A 23,675-nucleotide genomic window follows, 5' to 3' on the forward strand; every position below is an offset into this window, starting at 1 on the left:
CGTATTCTGAAAAACTAATGGCAGGCAACACAGCTTCTCCCGTTCCTTTAGGAGGGCTTGTGGGAAGGGGAATTATTGCTATTTCTTATTTCTATAATATTCAGGCTGGTCTTTGCTTAAAAACAGTCTTAATTTTTATTCAAGTCCAGACAATTTTGAAAAATTTCCACCACAGAAACGGAACTGCCCAATAAAGGCCTCCTGCTAATCATGCAGAATAATCCAGTGTCAGCCTTTTAAGCACAAAATTGTACAAATCATTCCAGTACAGTACTCAATACTGGAAAAGACAACATGTGGCCAAAAATGTCACTTTTACGAAACCGCACTGCTTTATCAAACAAAATCCTCCTACATGGCTAGACACATCATTTCAGAGGCATCAGACAACGGTTAGATGAAGTTGTCCTTTGCTACCTGGAGATTTCAGGTTAATGAACATCAAATGTAGCCTAGATAAATGCCCCCCTCATCTAGGCATGCGGTACAGTTTGGGTGTAAGAAAAAAGACCGTAAGACTTTCAGTAAGTCAATCAACATATTCACTTAAACTGGCAAAATAAGAGACTTCATCCCAGCTATTATTCCTTACCCACATCAGCAAAAGGCCACTGAAGCCAACATAATTCCTGCTCCCCTTTATAACTAGGCCAGCTCTTGCAACACTACACCGGAGCATTCTGGCAAGGCTACTATGGTGGTTGTAACATGCAAGAGTCATTTACCCCACACACACACACACACACACACACTCCATCCCAGCTGCAAATCCAGGCCAGTGGGTCAGTGCTGCCCTGCAGGTCCCAAACAACTGGAATAATCCAGATACTGAATAGAACTCCTAGGAAATCATTTTCAACAGTTGTGGCTGTAACCTTGGAAATTATAAGAACTAAAGCCAGTCCTTGGGTGTCTTGACAAAAACAGTTCCTTTCTTTTTTCCAGTTCAGTCCATCATGCTAGGGTTTTGGGCTTTGTTTGGTTTTTTTTGCTTCATGCTGCCCTGAAAGATACATAGTGCCCACATTCTCCTGTCTTTGGACTTGCAAGGAGATCATTCACATTTCTCACCCATTTGAGAAGTCAGCAAGCTAGTTTTCAGGAACACTTGGAAGCAAAGTAGAGCATTATTCTCTCAGATTTAACAATGCATGACATGCAACACAGCTGGATGTTTGAAACCATGACGATATATCTACTCGTTAGATTTACTGTCCAAAACTTCTATTCTGCCTTCTCCCTCGGCTTTAGGAAGCTTAATGTTGTTTACGGTGACTTCTTCACAGATGGAGCTATCATCAGAGTCATCTTCTGAGGACAAATCCTCTTCTTCGGTACTAGAACCACTCAGTTCCACCAATGCCACATTCTGCAACGATAACCATTAAAATCACTACAAAAATTGTTCATTGTAAGCTATGCAGTAAAGATAAGACAATTCAGAAGAAAATTAAGTCCTGCTTTCATTGAACAACAAAAACATATTGGATTGGAAACAGATCTCAGACTATTATGGAATTCACTATGACATGATGTGGTGATGCCCATCATAAAAAGCCCATAACAGGCTTTTGACAGGCCACAGAGAAGATAGATGGGTTGATCAAAGGCCATGACTGTCTAACAGAAACTCCTGTTCTACTAGATGAGAAGTTTCATATTTATTTTATGGCATGTGTACTTTACCCAGGAGTTTTGAGGATTGTCTGGCAGCTGAGCAAGGGAGATTTAGAGGCGAGCTGCCATTTCTAGCCTCCACCTTAGTGTTCCTTGGAGGGGCTACTGCCTAAATCCTGCATTGTACAGGGGATTGGATGAGATGACCCTGGAGGTCCCTTCCAGCTCTATGATTCTAATCCTTGGAGGTCTCCCATCCAAATACTGGTCAGGGTCAGCCCTACTTAGCTTCTGAGATCTGACAGGAGCTTGCCTGGGCTATCCAGGTCAGGGCTGATGCAGGAATCAAACAAGGGGGATGCTGATTGCTTCATACAACATCAATAAGTTTCTCAGACATCCTGATAACCAATGCTAGACTTCAACGGACAGAAAGGTAATTCTCTGCTCAGGATTGCATACAGACAGTTCGGTCTGATCTGTATACTCTTAATCAAATATGTTAAACACAAAACAGTTAATGAGAAGAGGAAGTGGCATAGTTCCTCCAGATAATAAAGTTCATACAAAACTATCAGCGGTTTTCAAACTGGATACTGCTAAGGAGGAAGGGAAGGGAGATAACTGCTCCTTTTGCACAAAGTAGAAAAGAGTCTGTTGCATGAAGCTGATCTTACCATTTCAATAATATTTGCAGCTGAAGCATCTACATGTTCAATATCAAAGTCTTCAGCAGGGCCACATTCCATTTCTCTTCTTAGTTCCTCATTTGCGTTGGCCATGTGCGGTAGAAAACTCTGTACCCTATCCAAAACTAATAAATGGGGTGGAAAATTCTCGTGAGATAGGAATCCCAAATCCCTCCCCCTAAAAAAACAATTTGATTATTTAAGGATAGATGTATATGCCAATCAAGAACTCAATTTAGCCACCCCCAGATCTGAACAGAGATGGATTCATGACCCTGGCAGAGCAGATAAAACACAGGGACAGAGGAGCAGCAGCTGACTATGTAGACAGAAATTATGATTAAAATCCTTAAAATACATATTAGCGATAGACTCCCCCCCCCCCCCTTCACTACTATATTTCAGCATGCAGATCATCTTTAATGCAGCATCTGGGAGACCCTACACAATTTGCTTTCAGTTTACAGAATATACTTACGGCTGCTCCTTGGCATCTTTACTGTCTGTGACTTCCTGGGCTTCTTATTCTTTGAATCCAGTAGCAGTGTCTCATGAATACCTGCAATCCAGAAGCGGCGTATTATTCTGATTTTAAAATCTTTTTCCTTTCACAGAAACTCTTCTTTCATTATCAGATTAGGTGAGACAGTGAATTTATCTGCCATGTACATGTTCTACAATGCATGCACTGCATGAACCTGTGGAACAACACTAGTATGCAACATAATAACCGCATCAGCCTAATGTTACTGAACAATGTACTATGTGACGTGAACCACACGTACACTATAGTGTACAGGGATCCCTAACTCAGTTAAACCTGTGGGTGCCTTTTGAACTCTCAGAACAGCAAGTTGGTGCAATAACAAAAACTAAGGAAGTGTCTTTACACACAGAAGCTTATTACCTTGAATAAAACTGGACTGGACTTAAGCTGCCACTGGACTCAAGCTTTGTTCCGCATGTTACTATGTCAGTCCATAAAGGAAAAAACTCTAAGGATCCATAGTGTAATATTTTTATTAGCACTAACTGAACATTCACAAAACAGTAAGCAAACTTTAAATTTCATCCAAACAACGTTATCCGGCAAGCTGTTAAGCAAACAAAATTGGTGGAGAGAGCAATGAATATTGCCTGGGAATGATGGGGAAAAAATGTGAAACTTGTAATGGCAAAAGGGAGCTTTCCCCATCGTGACCAGAAACATCCCATGCTCTTCATTCATCTTTTTAAAGTTAAACTTCCAACCTAAAAATAAAAGAACCCCATTCCGGTATACTCAAAGGTTTGCTTGTTTATTTGTGATTTTTCAAGCGGCCCCTAAATTGAGCTTTGGTGCTAGTGTTATTTTTGCACTTTCTCATCAATCCCTTCCCTGTAAAAGGTGCATGTTTGCAACACACAAAACAGACGCGTGTAAGCTCCGCGCTCCCAATCAAAAAGCCGCCAGATATAAACCCTCCCCGTTCCTCCAGCCTAATCTCGTGGGACCGGACAGCGTGGGCTGCAAAGCTTCCCCTACCCAATTAGGGTCGCTTACCTCCGCCTCGGCCGCCGTCCACAAGCAGAAGCTCCCGGGATACAGCCCGGCACGCGCCTTCTGCCTCGCGCGCCATCCGCCTCTGCCCACCTTGGCCTCTCCGCGGCAAACCGGAACTCGAACGAGACAGGTAATAGTACAAAGCACAGAGCGGCCCCGCAAGAGCAATGGCGCCACCTACAGCGTGGAGGGCGGGATGATTGCTTCAATTTGGAGAGCGCCCTGGCTGGAGCTTGTGGCCTACGTGGTAGCCCATACGGAAATCCTTCTTCTTTCCTCTGCCCCCTGGGTCTTTTAGAGCTAAGCGCCAAACAGAATTTCAGTACAGGGTTCAAGCAGTCATCTCTAGAAATCCATGTTCAGTTGCCAGCTCTGAGATGGGAAATACCTGGAGACTTTGGGGGTGGAGCCAGGGGTGAGTAGGATTTGGAACAGGGAGGGACCTCAGCTTTGTATAATACTAAGGAGTCCACCCTCCACAGCAACCATTTTCCCCAGGGGAACTGATTCATTTAGTCTGGAGATGAGCTAGAATTCCAGGGGGTCCTTAGGTTGTACCTGGGACTGGCATCCCTTTGTATAATTTAAATTGGGTATTTAGCCTTTTCCTTGGAAAACGAAAAGATATGCCAACTATAGGATTTATCTTTGCTGTAAATCCTTGAAATCACAGATGTTTGTAATGGTCAGCTTGACCTCCTTCCACATTTACCATGAAAATGATGTTGTACTTACCACAAGATTCAGTAGGCCTGTCGTCCCATTTTTCTGTGCTGCAGGCAATTATTTTTCCCATGCAACACACCAGCTATACAATATTGCTTCTTCATGTATTAATGTTTAGAAAATGTACTATCCATTTTCAGAGAGCTGCTAAACTTATCAGGGGGTGGGGAGGGGAAAGTGTTCTTCTGATGTCATAACTGTGCCAGCTAATCTTCATTCTCCTAGCTGGCTTTTTCTGCAAGCTCACAAAACTGGTTTTCCTTCAGCCCTTGACTGGATCTTGAAGAGATAAAATTGTTTGAGTGGAATGCAGCAAACTGACTCTCAGGCTGTGCCAGCCTCCCTACTCAAATAGTGTTATGACTGTAGGCAGCCATAAAATTCTCCATGCGAAAGGAACTTTCCCCCCATCTGTATGCATTTCTAAGCAGAAGATCCTTAAAAAAAATAAAACAGAGCAGGTCAAACGGTTCTCAGTACCCAAGGAAAAAAAGATTAGTGTTTCTTTTAAAAGAAAATAACAATACAATCGTAGCATAGAAAATAGAAGGAACAAGCTAAAACTATCTCATGGTTATCTGTTGATCACAGATTCGCATGGATGGGGCAGGAAGTTTCAGTCAGTACACATAGTTAAAACAAATTATTAACTTAAAATGCATGACCAGCCAGTGGGTAGCCCTGTGTGTCGTTACATTTTTTAATGTCAATTATTCAAGCAGCAGTTGACTGGAAGGCTCTCAGAGTATCGTCAGTAGCAGCTTGGTTGGAAAAACTGGCAGACCTTTCAAAAACTAACCAGCTTGGTTAACAGTGGAACCACACACAAATTTCAAGAACAATGGCATTTTTATACAGATTTTCTTGACAAATAGCCTTAGCTAATTGGGTTAGGAAACCGGGGATCCTGATTGGGGATCCATTATGTTAAACAATGGTTATTTCTGTTTTATTTCTTTCATGAGCTTCAATAAATTATTGGGGGGAAATGATACAAGCAGCAAATATAGAGCACATTACCACGACAGACTCTCTCCAGATATGCCCCAAATACACACCTGCTGTACATATGAACAGTTTTTAAAAGGCAGTAGAATCTCACAACAAAAAGGGCAGACGATGCACAGCCTGGGGAGGGGCCACAGTTCAACGGTAGAGCATCTGCTTGACATACAGAAAACCCCAGGTTCAGTTAAAGGACCAGGTAGTAGGCGATGTGGAAGACCTCAGCATGAGAGCTTCTGCCAGTATGACTAGACAGTATTATTGTCATTGTTAATGTTATTTATTAGACTTGTTACTCGCCTCTCCCCAGAGGCTCCAAGCAAGTTACAACATAAAGGTAAAGGTAAAGGTATCCCCTGTGCAAGCACCGAGTCATGTCTGACCCTTGGGGTGACGCCCTCCAGCGTTTTCATGGCAGACTCAATACGGGGTGGTTTGCCAGTGCCTTCCCCAGTCATGACCGTTTACCCCCCTGCAAGCTGGGTACTCATTTTACCGACCTCGGAAGGATGGAAGGCTGAGTCAACCTTGAGCCGGCTGCTGGGATTGAACTCCCAGCCTCATGGGCAAAGCTTTCAGGCGGCTGCCTTAACATTCTGCGCCACAAGAGGCTCATAAGTTACAACATAAAACCCCTAATAAAATCATACAATAAAATCCATAAAACCCCAATTACACAATAATACACAAAAAGAAATAATAGAACAGATGCGGCAAAAACTCCAATAATATCTATATAAATAACTGTATAAATTACCCCAGATAACCCATTCTAGAGGTGTGATGGAAAACAGAGAGTGCTGATTACATTTTGCTACTGCCGCCCCCATAAGGGGGGCCAGGTCTTCCTTGCGGCCCAGCCTCATCCAGCGACCTGGCGGAAGAGCTCCATTTTACAGGCCCTGCGGAACGCTGTAATACTGACCTTGACAGACTGGTGGTCTGATTCAATATAAGGCAGCTTCATGGGACTTGTGAGCCCACCTGGGACATTACTGGGGTTGCCATCTCCATGGTAGAAATTTCCTGAAATGTTGGGGATGAAGCCTGGGGAGGGGAGGGATTAACCTCATGAGTCCACCACCCTAAGTAGTTCTTTTCTCCAGGGGAACTGACCTCTGTAGGGAGATATTGTGATTCCGGGAAACCTAGATATTGACATACACATATCAAAATAACAAACATCAAAGGACATGCAAAATAACAAGCATCAATGGACATACATTCCACTGCTATTTTCCATACATACAACTATTTTATCTCCTATTGTATGGCCTATATACAATTTTGAACAATTGTTTTTGACTGGTCTTTACTCATTTTAGGTCTGGCGCATTTTTATCCTGCCTTCTGTTTAGGGGCTGACATGGTTCTCTATTCCTAATTTTAATTGCGTTTTAACAGTACATTTGTTTTTTTGCTTTCATTTATGTCCCACTTTTCAATCTTAAAGTCCTCCCCAGTGTTTGATGACAAGATCTGGAGTAGTTTGAATGACAGATGAGCAACCACAGACACATTGTCTGAAAGAGAGGTTTCCTAAATATGGCATGGTGTGTAGGAAAATCCTCCAGATTCCCAGGACTTAATTTTAACAGAAAACTCCTGGGCACAGCGAGGTGCCGGCATCCACACCTGTTATCTTGGCTACCACCAATGAGACAACATGGAGGTTTCAAGAGTTTTGATGCAGAGTGTAGAAATGAGCATAGAGATATGAACAGAGTAATATATGACCCTTGGTTTCCAGTTTTATGAAGAAGAGTTGGTTCTTTATTTAGGAAATCACTCAATATCTTCCTGATCTGCCTGCTGGGTAAGACTGAACCTGCTCCCAGCAGCAACATCAATAAAAACAGGTGGCACAGTGATATGGTGAGCGAAGTTTTAAGGTGCACAGGTGCTGCCATGCCCTATTGACACTATGGCTATGCAGTTCATATAGGAGTCATGGCATGAACACAGAAGTTGCCTTATACTGAGCCAGACCAGCTCAGTCCTCTTTACTTTGACTGACAGCAACTCTCCAGGATTCTCAGGTGAAAGTCTTTCATAGCTCCTATTATCTGATCCTTTTAGTTGAATACACAGAGAAACAAAGCTGCCTGGGACCTTCTGCAGTGAAAGAGATGCTCTACCACTGAGGCACACCCCTCCACGAATGGCGGCAGGGGAGGAGCAATAGGCATTGTCTACAGATAAATTGTTATCTTTGTTATCTACTGCAAGTTGACCCTTCTGCTTATCTCATAGGGTACAGCGATATAACAGCAATAATGCTTCATTCTGGGATAACTAGTTTGTAATTTGAAGGTTTAAAGCAGTAGTTAATTCAGGTGTTCCATGAGGTCTGTCCCACCCTTGAGGCTCTGAACATGATCACCCAAACAGGAAAAAAAAACCAATTAAATTATATTCCTTAGGACGATAACTAAGACAAATGACACAAATATTCTAATGCCCAGGTTGCATTTCATGTACTAAGAATTATGACACACAATACTTGTAGTAGAAACAGTATAGAGCCAGTTTGGTGGAGTGGTTAGGAGTGCGGACTTCCAATCTGGCAAGCTAGGTTTGATTCTGCACTCCCCCACGTGCAGCCAGCCGTATGACCTTGGGCTCGCCAAGGCACTGATAAAACTGTTCTTACCAGACAGTGATATCAGGGCTCTCTCAGCCTCACCCACCTCACAGGGTGTCTGTTGTGGGGAGAGGAAAGGGAAGGCAACTGTAATAGCTTTGAGACTCCTTCAGGTAGGGAAAAGCAGCATATAAGAACCAACTCCTCCTCCTCCTTCTATATGAGAGTGCTCTGCATTCATAAAGACTTCTTTGCAATTAGAAGTGTAGAGATGAAGGCAAAGATAGCGGAAGAGATATCTTTTCATTTCTTGCTGTGAATCCCTGTTAGGGAAAACTTGCATGAGTGGCAAAGCTAAATTAAATTACAGGAATACATCATGTGCTTGAGTGCTGGCCACCAGATGATTAGCTACTATCTTTGAAGACTTCCCTGTACTAATTGTCAGTTTGGCAAGTGCCTCTGAGATTTAAAAAAAAATTCCCTCGAGGCACTTAAATTATGTTTTGATACAATTACTCATGCTCTTGTAGCTGACGCTGACTGACTAGATGGAATTTGCACTGCCACCTTCATTGCTGTATGTGCTTATTACAATTTAGACCTTGAATTCAGTGACATCGCTTGGACAATTTGAAGAGATAAACGTGTGTCTGTGCTCCGACTCACTTTTACAATACAAGGTCCACTCCAGATGAGTTGTAATAAAATACTGATATGTCATTTGATGGTTCATGTGACACGTGGATAATAGTTCTACATCCCATCTAGCACAGAAGCTCCGGTGGGGTGGGGTGGGGGACAGACTATTAGAATGTGCATGTCAAACAACAGAGTGCAATCTACAGTATTTTAATTGCCCTATGCAGACCTTTGCAGGGTGAAATCTGAACAGTTTCTATCAAGGTATTTTTTAAAAATTCAACCAGAAAGCTTCTTCCTTCCAAAATAGTACAGCAGCTGCATTTGAAGATGTTTCAGCTATTAGCCATCCCGGTAGCTCTCATTGGGCAGAAAGGGGGCATATAGATTCTGTAAATAAATTAAGAATGTCCAAGGGGATTATATGCAGTCAGATCCCATATTGTGCACAGTAGGGTATTGTGAACTATGAAGTTCACATATTCTGATTTCTCTCCTGGGATTGACACTGGACATGCAAATGGCTCCTACAAGACTGGGGACACACACACACGAATTGTGTGTGTGTGTGCATGAGGAGTGATCCTTTGCTATGCCTTCATACCTGTCAACCAGACAACCAGCACTGACGGATTATTCAGTTCCACTCAGTTGATTAAGGAGGTTAATGATTCCAGGTATGTCCTTTCTCCCTAGTGCATGAGCAGCACCACCAAAATAACAATGCTTACCATCTCCTAATGGTCAACAGCTAGTGCACAGAATACAAAAGCATCTCTGGATTGCAACAACAAGCAGTGTGCCAATAATATTTTCAACTACACTAACTGACGTTTTGAAGGAAGGTACTTTACTAAAAATACCAAAATAAGTAAAATTGACAATTCTTTACTTTTGTTGCCAGTGGAGGTTTCAGAATTGAAAGCAAATGCATCTTCTTTATCTGCCAAGATTGTATATTTGGTGTTCAATTATTTAACAAAAAGTAAGTACCTGGAAATGGGTACTGGAAGTTACAGAAACAGGAAGAAAATAACCAATCTTTCTGTAATGGCCTTGCAAAGTGAATATCTTTAACTTTTTCCTTATACTTTATCATGTGTCCCTTTCCTCACAAGCATTCACTAAAACTGCTTGCAACTTTGACTGTCTCCTAGAAAGAAGAAATGACAAAACAGACATTTTTCAGTGTTCTTGAAGCTCAGGTAATTTGAAACAGGGACTTTCTGGGGGGAATGCTTGTTTATAAATCCAGTAGCACTTAAAGATTAACAAAATTTGTGGCAGGGTATGAGCTTTCATGAATGACTGCTCACTTCTTGTTTATAATTCTCTTTTTGTTTATGGGGAAATGCTCTTATTCATACTTATCTGAGGCAGGTTTCGTATCCTTTAGACCTCTAATTTTATTTCCCTTCTGTTTAGAGTTGAGGATATCTAAATTGTATTTGCCTCTCAGCAGCACTTTTCCCTAACAATTTGTCACACATGAATAAAGTTTCCTGCCTCCTACATTTAAATTCCCTCCGGGAATACTTAAGGATGATTATTTCCAAATGTTGAATTTCAGTGAGTCAGGATTGCAAAATACAAATAATGAAATCAGGCTACAAAAGTTACAAACTATTGGTTCTCAGTCTTTGAGGAAACATTTCATTCCCTTGTAGGTTCCGATATCAGCAAGGGAAAAGAACCTCTGCTGTGTATTGATCTGGACTCAAGAGTGACCTACATGCCATGAAACATCTTGGGATGAAATTGTCACCCAAATGGGCTTGCTTGCCTGGTGTGTCTGTGCTCAATGAAGGACAACAGGGAGATTCCAGACGTTTCAGAGAACCAAAAAGTCCACCCTAATCATGTTACCATTAACTTTGTATACATTCAAGCAAGCAATCATGGACATGCACAGGTGTCCTTTATGGCAGGGGTAGTCAACCTGTGGTCCTCCAGATGTTCATGGACTACAATTCCCATGAGTCCCAAATGCTGGCAGGGGCTCATGGGAATTGTAGTCCATGAATATCTGGAGGACCACAGGTTGACTACCCCTGCTCTATGGTGTCATTTGTGCCTGTTATAAGGTATAGCTTCATCACACAGACCCATCTTTGTCAAACAGACATATGGGCATTGTTTTGTTTTATGCAAAACTAACTTTCCAAACTTTTTGAATAGATCTTAGCATAAAGAACTTTATCCTTGCTACCGGGCCTATTGCTTGGTCAGGAACCTTGTGTCCCACTTTTACCACATACTACTTGTTGTGCACATAGTGCAGAAATAACTTGCTGTGCTGCTTCTTGTTTGGTCTAACACTGTGATTATATAATTATATATCACAACTTTGTTCTCTTTTGCTCGTATAAAAATGGCATTAATCTTGCTAACTTGCTTTTCAAAATGGAGGGGAGTAAGAACCAGGAAAAGGGTATGATAAAAGTGCTAAAAATGAAAATGTTTAGGATCCTGTAAGAAATCTGCACTCTTTTGGGTTTCAAGATACAGGGTAAAACATGCTTCATTGTCTTAGTGCAGTGGTTCTCAACCTGGAGGTCAGGACCCCTTTAGGGGTTGAACAATCATTTCACAGGGGTCACAGCAGGGCAAGCAGCTTGGCTGGGGAGGCGCCATCCACACAACAGCCTTGCGGGGTAGATTGAGATAGAGCATTCATCTGTCTGGAGCAGTGGAAAAGAGCAAGATCAGCATGGTGGGACAAGAGGCAGAACTGAACTGAGAAACCCCGGGGGGAAAAATGTTTGCATACAATCATGAACAATGGATCTTCATGCCATTGGTCAGGTTCGGTTTAATTTGCATCATTTTATGGTTGGGGGTCACCACAACATGAGGAACTGTAATAAAAGGATCACAACATTAGGAAGGTTGAGAACCATTGCCTTAATATAACTTACAAGAGCCAACTAATAGTACTGGCTTCTCTTGAAAAGTTGGAAGCAGTATTGTTCCATTGTAAAAAAAAAAAAAAAAAGCCCTTTTATCAGGACCAGCCAACATAACACATTATGCAAGCTTTTAAACTCTCCAGAATTTTTCATCAGACAGGATGTTTTAAAAATGCTATGGATACTTCTCAATACCCTGCAGGGATGAGACATGAAGGGTGAAAACAGACCTCAGCAAAGATGAGACATGAAAGGTCAAAACAGACCATTGGCCTGAAGATGTTTTCCTCTCTGGTCCTCTGCTTTTTAAAATTATAGTTCTGAAGAACTTTAAAATTTGTATTTTACATTCATTGGTTTTAATAAAATGTAGTATGCAGTTTTAACTTCCTTTATGAAGCTATTCCTTTTTTCTGATGCTATCTTTTCCCTTGTATTTTTTTGGGAGGAAAGCTAACATTTCCCTGTAGTCCTTTTCCTTTTGACCTTGGATATGACTAATTGTCTCTGCTGCTTCCACCTACCTTTTTGCTGTGAAGCCAATAAATAGGGCCTCTTTGCCCAAAAGACCTACAGTGGATCCTTCACTTTTTAAATGAGAAGAAATCTACCTACTTAGCTGATCCTTGAACCAACCAATTGTTAAGGAGCAAGGAGGAAAGAGCTGGAGTGAGCTGACTCTGTAATTCTTTCTGATAAGCACGAACCCTTGATAACTGCTTTATCTTGCTGGGTTCTGTTTCTTCTTCATGTCTCACCCCTTCAACTCAGCTGGTGAACAAATTGTTGCTATATTCTCTGCCGTTCCAGCTCCCTTTACATTTGCTGCAGGAGCACGCCATCCTGGCCTTTGGCTTGTTGGAGGAGGCTCTGTTTCCTTTGTTCTTGTCTAAATATTTAAAAATCCATTCAAGTGCAATTTTCTAATGGAGGGGATGGGATAGGGTTGAGTAATAGGGTTGCCAGGTCCACTCTGACCACTGGTGGGGCATGTGGGGGGGGGGGGGGGTCAGGCAGCCAGATCCCAGAGATCTGGGGATGGAGTCTGATGGGGGCAGGAACCTCAGTGGGGTAGGAGGCCACAGGGTCCACCCTTCAAGGCAGCCATTTGACTTCAAGTCAAGTCCTGAGCCTTCGGGGAGGGTGGTATATAAATATAATAAATAAAATAAAGTAGCCTTTATTGGCATAAGTCATAAGGAAAAAACCAGCAACAGCAACAAAATACATAATCAACAATAAAACTACAGAGTTCAGACATAAAAATACTATAAAGGAAAGCAGCTACTTTCTCCAGGGGAACTCATCTCTGTAGTCCTGAGATGTGTAATTCCGGGGGATCCCCAGGCCCCACCTGGAGGCTGGCATCCCAAGTGAGCAGTAAGAAAACTACCTAGTCTCCCCCCCCTCTCAAATACACACACTACAGTTGTTGGCTCCCCTGCTGCGCAGCGGCCTGGGGTTCCCACACACGCCGACACGCGGGCCGCTGAGTTCACACGTTGCAAGCGGGACGCGTGTCCTTCCCTCCACACTTCAATCCATCCATAGACCCCCCCCACCCCTCCCCCCAGGAAGCGGGCGAGCCGGTCCATGGAGAGCGACGGGCCCTCTCTCCCTCCACCCCCCCCCCCCCGCCTTTTTGCACACATGCGCCCTAGGTGGCGGACTTCGGCCCCTCGCCCGCGACGCGGGGTTTTCCCCTCCGGAGTTTCCCGTCACGGGCGGCGGGGCTGCCCCTGGTCGCTGACGGCGGGCGGCCGACCTCCCTCCCTGCCAAAGCCGGCGCCGGCGGGGCTCCCGGCCCAGCTAGCCTGCCCTCTGGCCGCCGCCTTCGCGTCCCTCGGCCGCCGCCGCCGCGCCTGCTCAGTGGGGGCGGAGGCGGCATCGCTCTCGCCCCAGCAGCAGCTGTCACCGCCTCCGTGGCCGCCTCCCGGCAGGTTCTCCCCTGGCGGCGATTGGCAGCGGCGCCCGCTTCAGCCCGGCGAGGATGGAGACGCCGGCGGCCCCCGCGCCGCCGCAGCCGTGGCCCAGGTAGGGAGGGGAGCGGCCGGCGCCGGCCTGAGGCGGCGGGGTGGTGGGAGGGGGGCGAGGAAGACCAGTGACGCCCCCCCCCACCGCCCATGGGTGCCCCTCTGTGGAGAAAGGGGCCCCCAGGGAGGGAGGGAAGGAAGAGAAGGCTGCCTGGGACTCTGTGGCCATCAGCGCCCCTTCTCTCGCCCACCTCAGCAGCCCCACAGGACAGGGGTCGAGGGCCAGTGGAGAGGCTCTCCTTTGAGTCCAGCACAACCCTTCCCCAGGCAGCCTCAGGTCTGAGGAGTCAGTGCTCTGTGGCTCGCCAAAGTTTAGGCTGGGAGGAAGGAATTCTGGTAGTCTACAAAATGCTCCAGGACTCCTGTTTTATTCGGAGGCGGCTGCTGGCTAACACAGCCATTCGGTTTTTTTTCTTTCTTTCTTCCGCATAAATTTTATTGCATTTCATTTGTACCCTGCCTCTCCCATGGGGCACCCAAAATGGCTTACATTCTCCTCCTCTGTTTTATCCTCACAACAACCCTGTGAGGTAGGTGAGGTTGAGAGTGTGAGTGACCCAAGATCAGAATGCAAGTTTCCATAGCAGAGTGGAGATTCAAACCTAGGATCTCCAGGATCCGGTTGCAACACACGGGCCCTTAGGATGTATAAACATAAAATATGGCAATTTGTTGGCTTGGGCCCTGATTTCCCCTTCACCCCCTTTACCATTCGGTTCACCACTGTCATTCGTTTATGAAAATGCTCCCTTTCATCACTTAAAAAAAAAATCTCTTACTAGCCTGCCCATCTGCAAGATTTCAAGTTGGTTTCAGGTTGTTTTAAAGATTTGGGGAAGGCACTGGCAAACCACCCCGTATTGAGTCTGCCATGAAAACGCTAGAGGGCGTCACCCCAAGGGTCAGACCTGACTCGGTGCTTGCACAGGGGATACCTTTACCTTTTTTTTTACCTAACTAGTCTTCAGATCCCTAAAGTGTTACTTCTCTGGTTTAAGCAGTTGATGCTTTTATTATACCAGGTATATCACACTTTTTTCGAGTGTTATAATTTAGTTATAATTTAAAATAAGTTCTACAGTTCATTGTGTCTTTTTAGTTACTCTGGTTGTAAATTTAACTGCGTGGTTTTCATGATCACTTCTTGACCTTTCTTTGTAATTTTTGCCCAGAAGGTGTTGCAAGAAAGAGTTTGTTGGTGCACTATTAGCAGAAACGTCTGGTCACTACAAAAAGTGTGCGTGTGTAGGAGTCATCTATCTTAGCTGCAATCCCTGTATGTGCATTTCTCTAATATGAGAGTATTGTGCACAAGAATATATAGAGTTGTAGTTTATATTTAAAGAGTCTTTAAAATTTAGTCTCCATATATATATATAAATTATAAAGCCACAAGTCATCAGATCTTGGAAGCTAAGAAAAGTGGGCCCTGGTAAGGGTGGAAGAATAAGAAGGAAGTCTAGAGTTGCTACGTAGAAGCAGGCAGTGGCCAACCACCTCTTTGTCGTCTTGAAAGTACTATGGAATTACTATAAATTGTCTGTTTCTCGATAGCATTTTCCACCATCAGAAAGATGTTTGCTTGATAGACAAGAAATGTACTTGATAAACAAGAAATGTTCAGGTGGGTAGCTGTGTTGGTCTGAAACAACAGAACAAATTTAAAGTCCAGTAGCACCTTTAAGAACAACAAAATTTTGTTCAAAATATATGAGCTTTCCTGTGCAGGCACACTTCCTCAGATACTATGCTTCTTCCTCAGAAACGAACAAAAAATGTGTTATTTGCTGCCTGTAAGAAACAGCAGGTGTTCAACCACTTTTTTCAATAAAAGAAAAACAAACAGCCCCAGGTGGAGGAAACATTACAAACAGCAGAGAGAAACAATTTGATCATCTCCCATAAACCTTTGTTTTCAGTTATTACACAAAATTGTTGGGGCTATTCATAATACACCTTGTATGTGTAGACATATTGTATATTTATATATCACTATACCGGAGTAACAAATTGTAATAGGCTGGAGAACTGTTGCCCGCTTGTGCAGTGGATATTCGGTAGCTATCCTTGTTATTTTCAATACATATATTTTCAATAATTTCACATTATGTCAAATCACATATTCCTGTTTAGACATTAGAATTTGAAAAAATTAGAAATTTCCTCAGCAGCCCTGCAGTGTTAATTATTAAGTGATGAGAAGGAAATTTTGAAACTAGTTCCATGTCAGAAGAAAATCCTGCCGAAATTCAGTCCTGCAGCCAAGATTGAATCCAACAAGTTTGCTGTCAAATATAAAAGATAAATAAAAGTAGAAGCCAGTATTTTACTATGTTTAGGTGGTTATACTGTGCTGGTAGATAATAATTTGTGATGTGACAACAGTTCTAGCAGCGCAGTATTAAAAACATTAATATGAACCTGTTTCACTAAAATGTAGTGTGAACTACAGCGCAAAAAGCATAGATTCTGTTTGATGCCAGGTAGGCTACCTGAAGTGGAGGATCAGCCATCAGGAAGAAGCTTGAGGACCAGAGCTGGCACAGGAGGATATATGGTAGAAGACCTATGTGACCTTGGTTTTGAAGGTCATAATTGGCACCTTGAATTGGACTTGGAAGCAAGCTGGCAGCCAATATAGCTCTTCTTGCTGGGGAGAGAAGTTGCCAAGATGAGAACCCATATTAAGACACACTTAAATTGGCTTTGTAAATAACCTAGCCTTGTAGCTATGTTTGTACAATTCTATATGTCTACCAATTAATAGCATTTTTATAATAAGATTGTAATGGATAAGAAACATTGAAGGTCATATTTGTTTAAAACAGGATGCAAGAAAAGGATGTGATATTAGAAGAAGTAGTTATTTACCACTGCAGCAACATGCATCAGAATTGTTGGTATCCAACAAATATATTTGTAATATTTTACTTGGTTTTCTGAATATCTGAATAGTATCAGGTTCAATGGTCCGGTTAAAATATATTGCTATGTTTGGTCACTCCTTTGCTGCAAAATCATTGATGAGCTAAAACATTTGTTTCTGTCAACATTGTTATTAAGAAACATCCAGCCCTTCCATACAGTGTCATGAAACTGTATAAAACAGTTAAGGCAGTAAACAAGGCCTGTGAGCATGACTATCATGCTTATGACAGCTACTTTTCTTGTAGTGGTTCCTGGTTGTGGAAACAGGATATCTGAGGCCGTTTTGTTGCTAGCAAAACCCGCAATTTTGAAAGCCATTACCTAGGGTATGCTTAAAAGTGTTTGTGGAGGCATGTAAAATTGCAGCTTTGTCAATTGTGTTAAGACAACATGTTTGCCATCACCATGAGTGAGCACTATTAAGTTTTTAAGAATGCCTGCAAACAGGAGAGCATGCTTGAGTCTTACTGCAAACCTAGTAACTTTATATTTTGAGGTAACCTGAGACCATGTCATTTGTATTAATATATGTTGTCTGTACTTCTGTATAAGTGAATAAAGCCAGATTCCGAGCTGGACTCAAGGTTCCTATGAAAGGATGAGCATAGAAGTGGAACCATTCCTGCACTGTAGGAGCAGTGTACTTAGAAGACTGGTTGATTGCAAGCCCAGAGACAGAGGGGCATAGACAAGGGACATGGCAACATTTTTCTTTGTTCATACATACTTAATAAAGTTTGATAAAATTATTTTTCAGCCGGCTGCTGGGATTGAATGTTCTGGGATTGAATGCTATCAATGTTCTTGATAGCCCTCAACTATCTTCACCATACTTGTGTCCATTCTTTCCCTAATTTCTTCTCATCCATGTGCACCAGTTGTCAAACCCCATTTTTAGCAAAGACTCAGCCACACCCAACCACACATTCAGGCTTGTAATCTAATTTTGCAGCTGCCTGAGAACACCCTTACTGAATTGTCTCCCTCTGAAGATTTCCCCTTAACTCAATCAAGGTTTCTTTGTCACAGAATTGCTGCAGCCATTAGCTAGTCTATTTCTTAATTACACTCCAGTGATCAGTTAAAATACATTGTTTTTGGGACTAATGGCTTAATCTTGCCCTCAGGATACATTTTTGGCTAATTTAAACTAGCACTTTGGACTCAGACCTGGACCCATAACATGCACCCACATTGGCACTGGCTCATCTTGATACCAGTCTTGATGCTTTTAGCAACTTGCTGTTCAGATTCTCTTTTTGCATTAATTTACACTTGTTTTGCCAGACCCTGGACTCCCTTCTGTTCACTTCATTAGGACAGACTTTTCAGTATTTAAAAGAAGCTTTTTTTGTTGCCATTTATGCCTTCTTTAACCATGTAGGATTTTAGACTTGGCTGTACCTTTCTCGACTTGGGGAATGCATTCTGTCTGGGCCTCAGTTAAAAACGGTAAAGGTATCTCCTGTGCAAGCACCGAGTCATGTCTGACCCTTGGGGTGACGCCCTCTAGCGTTTTCATGGCAGACTTTCATGGTTTGCCAGTGCCTTCCCTAGTGTGGTTTTAAATAGCTCCTAAACATGCTCTAGGGATTTCACTTTGATGTGCTTCTCTTTCAGCTTCCTTCTCACCTGTCCTCTCATTTTTGTAATGCCGTCCTTTTTTTTAAAATAAATTGTACTGTTCTGGACTTTAATGCTAACTTTCCATTGAGATTAGTGCTGAACTTAATACTAATAGCCCCTCTATCTCTCAGCAAGTCCAGAGCCCTTCTTAGAAATGAGACGAAGATCACTACCCTTCTGGTAGGTTCTGTGACCAGCTGTTGCTGTCTAGGAATCTCATTTCTACAGCGTGATTTAAGCACTTGGTTACCTAATATGAGGGTAGTTGAAGTCACCCAGTATCACAGGATTATTTGCTTTTAGTCCCCTCTCTTCTTTCATTCTCTATCTCAAGATCAATCTCAAGGGTTTGATCAGGCAGGCAATAATGCACCTTCACTTTTAAGTATCTCCAAATATATTACATCTGTTGAGGAGCTCATTCATCTGTTGTTTTCTAACATTTGATTCTATACCCTCTTTTATATACAGTGCAAAACAATGCCCAATATCCCCCTCCCTGTCCTGCCTATTATACCCAGAGATGATCATGCTCCATTGATTTTCCCCATTCCACCATGTTTCTGAAACAGCCTAGTAGGTTCCTGAAGGTACATCACTGTCTCTCCCTCAGCTTCTTCAGGTCAGCGATTCTAGCCATAAGGGAATGCTAAAAAGCCAATGAATCTTATATTTAAGAGCCAAAAGCTCCATGAATTGAGCACATACACCCCAGCATAAAGCAGATAGACAGTACCAAGTTTAGGAGCAGTTGGTGTGCAGACTGTTAAAGGGAAAATATACTATAAGCAGAAAAGCATGTACTCTCCAATCCTAAGCATTCTAGTGGGCAGATCTCCTGCAAAAAACCTTATATAATGAATTTTCCAATAGGTCTTCGTAATACTGGATAGATGAAGAGTCATTATCCTTCCCCTAACTACTTATTTGCTGATACCACAATTCTAAGTGCAGGCTATTAGTCTCTGACTAAACAAAACACTTCTAGTGTCTCTAAGCCAATTTGACAGATAAAAAAGAGTGAAGAATTAAGAAGATATACAACCGTACTGTAATCCACAAAGCATGGCAGGTGTAAGATCTAAGTGCATTCCAAAAAGATTTGTGAGGAATAGCAGTGTTTACAATGCTGTAAGTGTCTTTTAACACGCATCTCTGGTATACCTATTCTATTTCCCAATTGAAAAATTTGCTTTTGAGTTGTGTAGCTATAAATTAATCGAATAGTCTGTAAACATTTGCAGAACATTCCATTAAACAGGTTTTCAAAGCAGTTCTGCAAGGTACCATTATTTCTATTCTTGCCAAAACTTTTGATGGAAAATAAAAGCTGGATAAGTTCATAAGAAAGTTTTAAACCCCACAATAGAAAATTCCCATAACATAAAAACCCCAACCCAACCCAACAGCAGGATAAAGTTTCCTCACCACCCCTGCTCAACAGAAAGGTGTATAAGCACCTTGGAGGTGTTAATACGGAGCAACATGATGACCCATAATTCATTAAATTGGGGGGGGGGGCAAATCTTAGCTACCCTGCCCTACACCAAAGACCTGGTGGAAGAGCTCCGTCTTACAGGCCCTGCAGAGCTGCATGAGTTCATTAATTTAAAAGGTGAGTGAATGATGGTCGGATTCTTTCATGCGTAGGAAGGAGGCTCTGGTAATAAATTAATTTCTAAAAAAACCCAACGTAATAGCCAGAAACAACAGCCTTCAGAAGCAGAAAAAGCAGCATGTTTAATCTTTTTTCTACGTTGTTTTCCAGAACAAAGATTTGTTGTAGAATTTGTCAAGACCAAAAGTTAATCAGAAGAAAACGTTCTACCTAACAGACAAGTTAACAAGAGGATCAGCTGTACTGGGTGAACAATTTGTGTATAACCCTTTGATGCATCTGTAAAATCGCTTCCTTGAGATCTGAAGTGACCATCCGGACAATAATTCTGAAACAGCATGACTAATTGTAAAGAAAGGCCTGTCTACAGCAAAACAAATGGTAAAGCTTATCATGGAGGAAGCTTTGCCGATTGGACCATAAATCTAAATACAATTCAGTCTGACAAGTTCTTGAACCTGCTTTTGAGAATGGTTCCCATTGGTTATCACAAAAGCCAGGAAGAAAGACTTAAGAAAGTGAATGGTCTCTGGCAAGATGGATTACAGCCATCAGGACACAATTTCAGTGTTAGAACTGATCAGCACCTGGATTACCATCACTTTTCAGATCCTACTTTTCATCATGGTAGTAATGGACACAATTCATCAGGCTGCAGCCCAAAGTATGATAACTTTGCAAGCTACAATTATTCAGATGGAGTAGGTGCAACAGAGACAGATGCTATGCTACAGGACAATAATGTATCTAGTGATGGTGGTGAAGATGCTGTGGTGGAAGGGGGCAGAAAACAGCCAAAAGAATCTAGTAGCATTATGGCATTGCAGATTCTTGTACCATTTCTCCTAGCGGGATTTGGGACCGTGTCTGCAGGGATGGTTTTGGATATTGTGCAGGTTGGTAACGTGACTTTTAATACACATTAAACTTCATTCATCTTTCTCACTGGGACTCAAAGTGGATTGCACAGGGTAATAGATTCTTTTTAGTTTTGTTTTTTAAAGGAATATTGGTTCTTTTTAGTATCCAGTTAATGTTGGCACTTGATATTGTTCTTTTTCTTTTATTCTTAGGAATGCTGTTCTTTTTTTGCAGTCCTTTCCATCTTGATCTTATTACATTAAATTGTGTTAAATTATTTATATCCTATAAGACCTACGTGACAGTAATAATAAATTCTTAAATATGAGACTTGGTGCTCCTGAGCAGTAAGGAGCGCCAACCAGAAACAAGTTATCCGTTTGTAAATTTTTAAAAAAGAACATAACACTTTGCCCAAACATCCAATAAGCACTGAATATACTGCTTGCTGTCCAAGTTTTTTGAATGTCAGTTCCCCCACACATACCCCTTTCAAGAAGAAAATAGATGATAGAGAGTAAAGTGGCCTGACCAAGCCATTGGTAGTTTATAGAATCCTGGAGGGAGATCCACAATCTCAAGATGTAAATTCCAGGATTTTTAGGGCTCTCGTCATTTTGATGTTAAAAGGTTCTTGCGGAATTAATCATGATGTACCATCATTAAGGAACTGAATGGACTCATCTAGCTTATTGTTTGGTCTTGCATTTTAAAAGCAGCTCTATTCACCGTTAGGTGTGTTGGAAGCTCTAAGCTAGGAACTCCCGAAGCTTCAAAAAATTTTCCCCACATCCTTCCTAGGTCTCTAAAATGCCTGGTTTTTAAATACATTTGATGTTACCACTACTTCACTCACATTATCAGATTTAGAAACTGGTTTTGCATTCAGAAGCAGGACTCCTAAACACAATAGCTTGAGAATAAGCCTCATGAAACTCAGTAGTATACTGTAGCTATAATTCCAGGAGATCCCCAGGTCCCACCTGGAGGCTGACATCCGTGATGGGGAGGGTTATAGAGTTTATTCTTTGTTCTCTTTGTTCTCACTTCCCTGGAAGTAAGCCTCATTGAGTAAAATCGGACATGAGTAGACCTGTTTAGAATTGCAATCTAGCTTTGTACAAGCAAATAATTTTTCCCCTTACAGATATACCATGGCCCCATCTGTTTGTTCTTAATATATCTTAACAGAAAACAATGGGGAAAATTGTATGGAGAGGTGCATCCATGGCAGTTATTTTGAACATTCTTTTATCAATGGCTCTGTAGTCTGCTTTTTAAACCTTTGAGTGGGGAAAAATTAGAAATAGCATGCGTTCTGGAGGCAGTTTCCCTTCTAGCAGCTGTTGTTGTTTTGTTGTGTTTAGCAGCTCTGCTGAGGTGAAAACCATGAATGAAGCCCCAGCTGCAGGCACAGTTTTACCTGTGTGCGTGCGTATCATTGCTGTTCAATCAAACACTCTATCATTACCGTCTGTAAATAGCAAGTGACTGCTTGTTTCCATCAGAAGATGTGAAACCACTAAATGGAACTGGATTCAAAGGTGTAATTTCAAAAACCATGGTGTGAGAACATTATTTATTTAACATGATAAACCTTGAAGAAGAAGAAGAAGAAGAAGAAGAAGAGTTGGTTCTTATATGCCGCTTTTCCCTACCCAAAGGAGGCTCAAAGCGGCTCAAAGTCGCCTTCCCATTCCTCTCCCCATAACAGATACCCTGTGGGGTAGGTGAGGCTGAGAGAGCACTGATATCACTGCTCGGTCAGAACAGTTTTATCAGTGCCGTGGCGAGCCCAAGGTCACCCAGCTGGTTGCATGTGGGGGAGCGCAGAATTGAACCTGGCATGCCAGATTAGAAGTCCGCACTCCTAACCACTACACCAAACTGGCTCTTGCACGTTGAACTTAGAATTCTAGGTCCAATCCAAGGTGGTTTATTTATTTAATTTATTATGGGATTTATATTCTGCCCTGTCTTTGGGAATCGATGATGGAGCAACTGCATCAGTAGCAACAACAGAAGCTTCTTCCTTTTTCACATTTCCAATCAGCTTTTCAGCTACAGGATAACTAATGAACTCTGAGCATCAAATGCATGGAGGGTAGGGGATATCCTGGTTTTGGTTTGCATGGGGTCATCTTACTGGCTTGTGCAAGCATGATGCTAATTCCCCCTTGCCCTCCTCTCGTTTTCTTGCTCACCTGAACAAGCTAAATAAAGCAAGCCTCCCACATGTTCATCAGTAATTTGGCATTGCAAGTAATGTTTATATACTGCTAAAGACACTATTTTAGATTTTATGTTAGACATTGGATTGATCTAAACTTTAATTAGAGAGATATAAATATTAAAGTATCTTATATTCTTGATAATAACTATTACCACATATTTCCAGAACTAAAAATCTTTATACTTTTAATCTGCCCTTCTAATATAGCTCAGGGTAGGTGACAAGTTAAAAGCATAAAACATTCTATAAATCCCCCCAGCTAATTATGTAACAGACTAGGGGGGGAGTGTCTAGAGTTTCCTTTGTGTTGCTATTTTAAAATAAATAATGTTCATATATTTGTTTTCCTTTTGTAAATCAGCATTGGGAAGTGTTCAGAAATATCACTGAAGTTTTCATCTTGGTTCCTGCTCTACTTGGCTTGAAGGGAAATTTAGAAATGACTTTGGCATCTCGACTCTCAACAGCTGTAAGTAGGTGTAGCATTTTGCATCATCAGTCTCAAAAAGATGAAATGAGACATATTAGCAGGCTCTTAAGGAGTGGCGGCTGTATTTACTCTCTGAAGGGAAGTAGTATTGGACTGTGTTTTAGCACAGTCTTGCCCTAATATTTGAAAAAGAAAGGAGGCAGATATTCTAATCAGCCCTCAATGGCTGAT

At 42.1% G+C, this 23,675-nt stretch overlaps 2 protein-coding genes across 5 annotated transcripts in view; one reads left to right on the plus strand and one right to left on the minus strand.

Moving 5' to 3' along the window:
- Positions 1-111: 111 nt before the first annotated feature.
- Positions 112-3,995, minus strand: NOPCHAP1 (NOP protein chaperone 1). Its single transcript, XM_077339718.1, has 4 exons — positions 3,850-3,995; positions 2,785-2,865; positions 2,295-2,431; positions 112-1,369 (listed from the first exon to the last, which is right to left on the minus strand). The coding sequence occupies exons 1-4, from the start codon at positions 3,923-3,925 to the stop codon at positions 1,196-1,198; spliced, it is 468 nt and encodes a 155-aa protein (XP_077195833.1). The 5' UTR covers positions 3,926-3,995; the 3' UTR covers positions 112-1,195.
- A 9,384-nt stretch (positions 3,996-13,379) lies between these two features.
- SLC41A2 (solute carrier family 41 member 2) overlaps positions 13,380-23,675 on the plus strand; it is a 37,439-nt gene continuing 27,143 nt past the window's right edge. The window contains exons 1-4 of one of the 4 annotated variants that reach the window (XM_077339721.1): positions 13,381-13,749; positions 15,303-15,372; positions 20,071-20,816; positions 23,376-23,483. In XM_077339721.1, the coding sequence (XP_077195836.1) occupies positions 20,259-20,816; positions 23,376-23,483 (666 nt within the window). In that variant the 5' untranslated portion in view covers positions 13,381-13,749; positions 15,303-15,372; positions 20,071-20,258. Of the gene's footprint in view, positions 13,750-15,302; positions 15,373-15,934; positions 19,918-20,070; positions 20,817-23,375; positions 23,484-23,675 lie in introns of those variants that run through there. The other 3 variants (XM_077339724.1, XM_077339720.1, XM_077339722.1) reach the window with 3 other exon arrangements.

The sequence above is a fragment of the Paroedura picta genome, chromosome 5 (assembly GCF_049243985.1).
Source record: "Paroedura picta isolate Pp20150507F chromosome 5, Ppicta_v3.0, whole genome shotgun sequence".
Taxonomy (NCBI): domain Eukaryota; kingdom Metazoa; phylum Chordata; class Lepidosauria; order Squamata; family Gekkonidae; genus Paroedura; species Paroedura picta.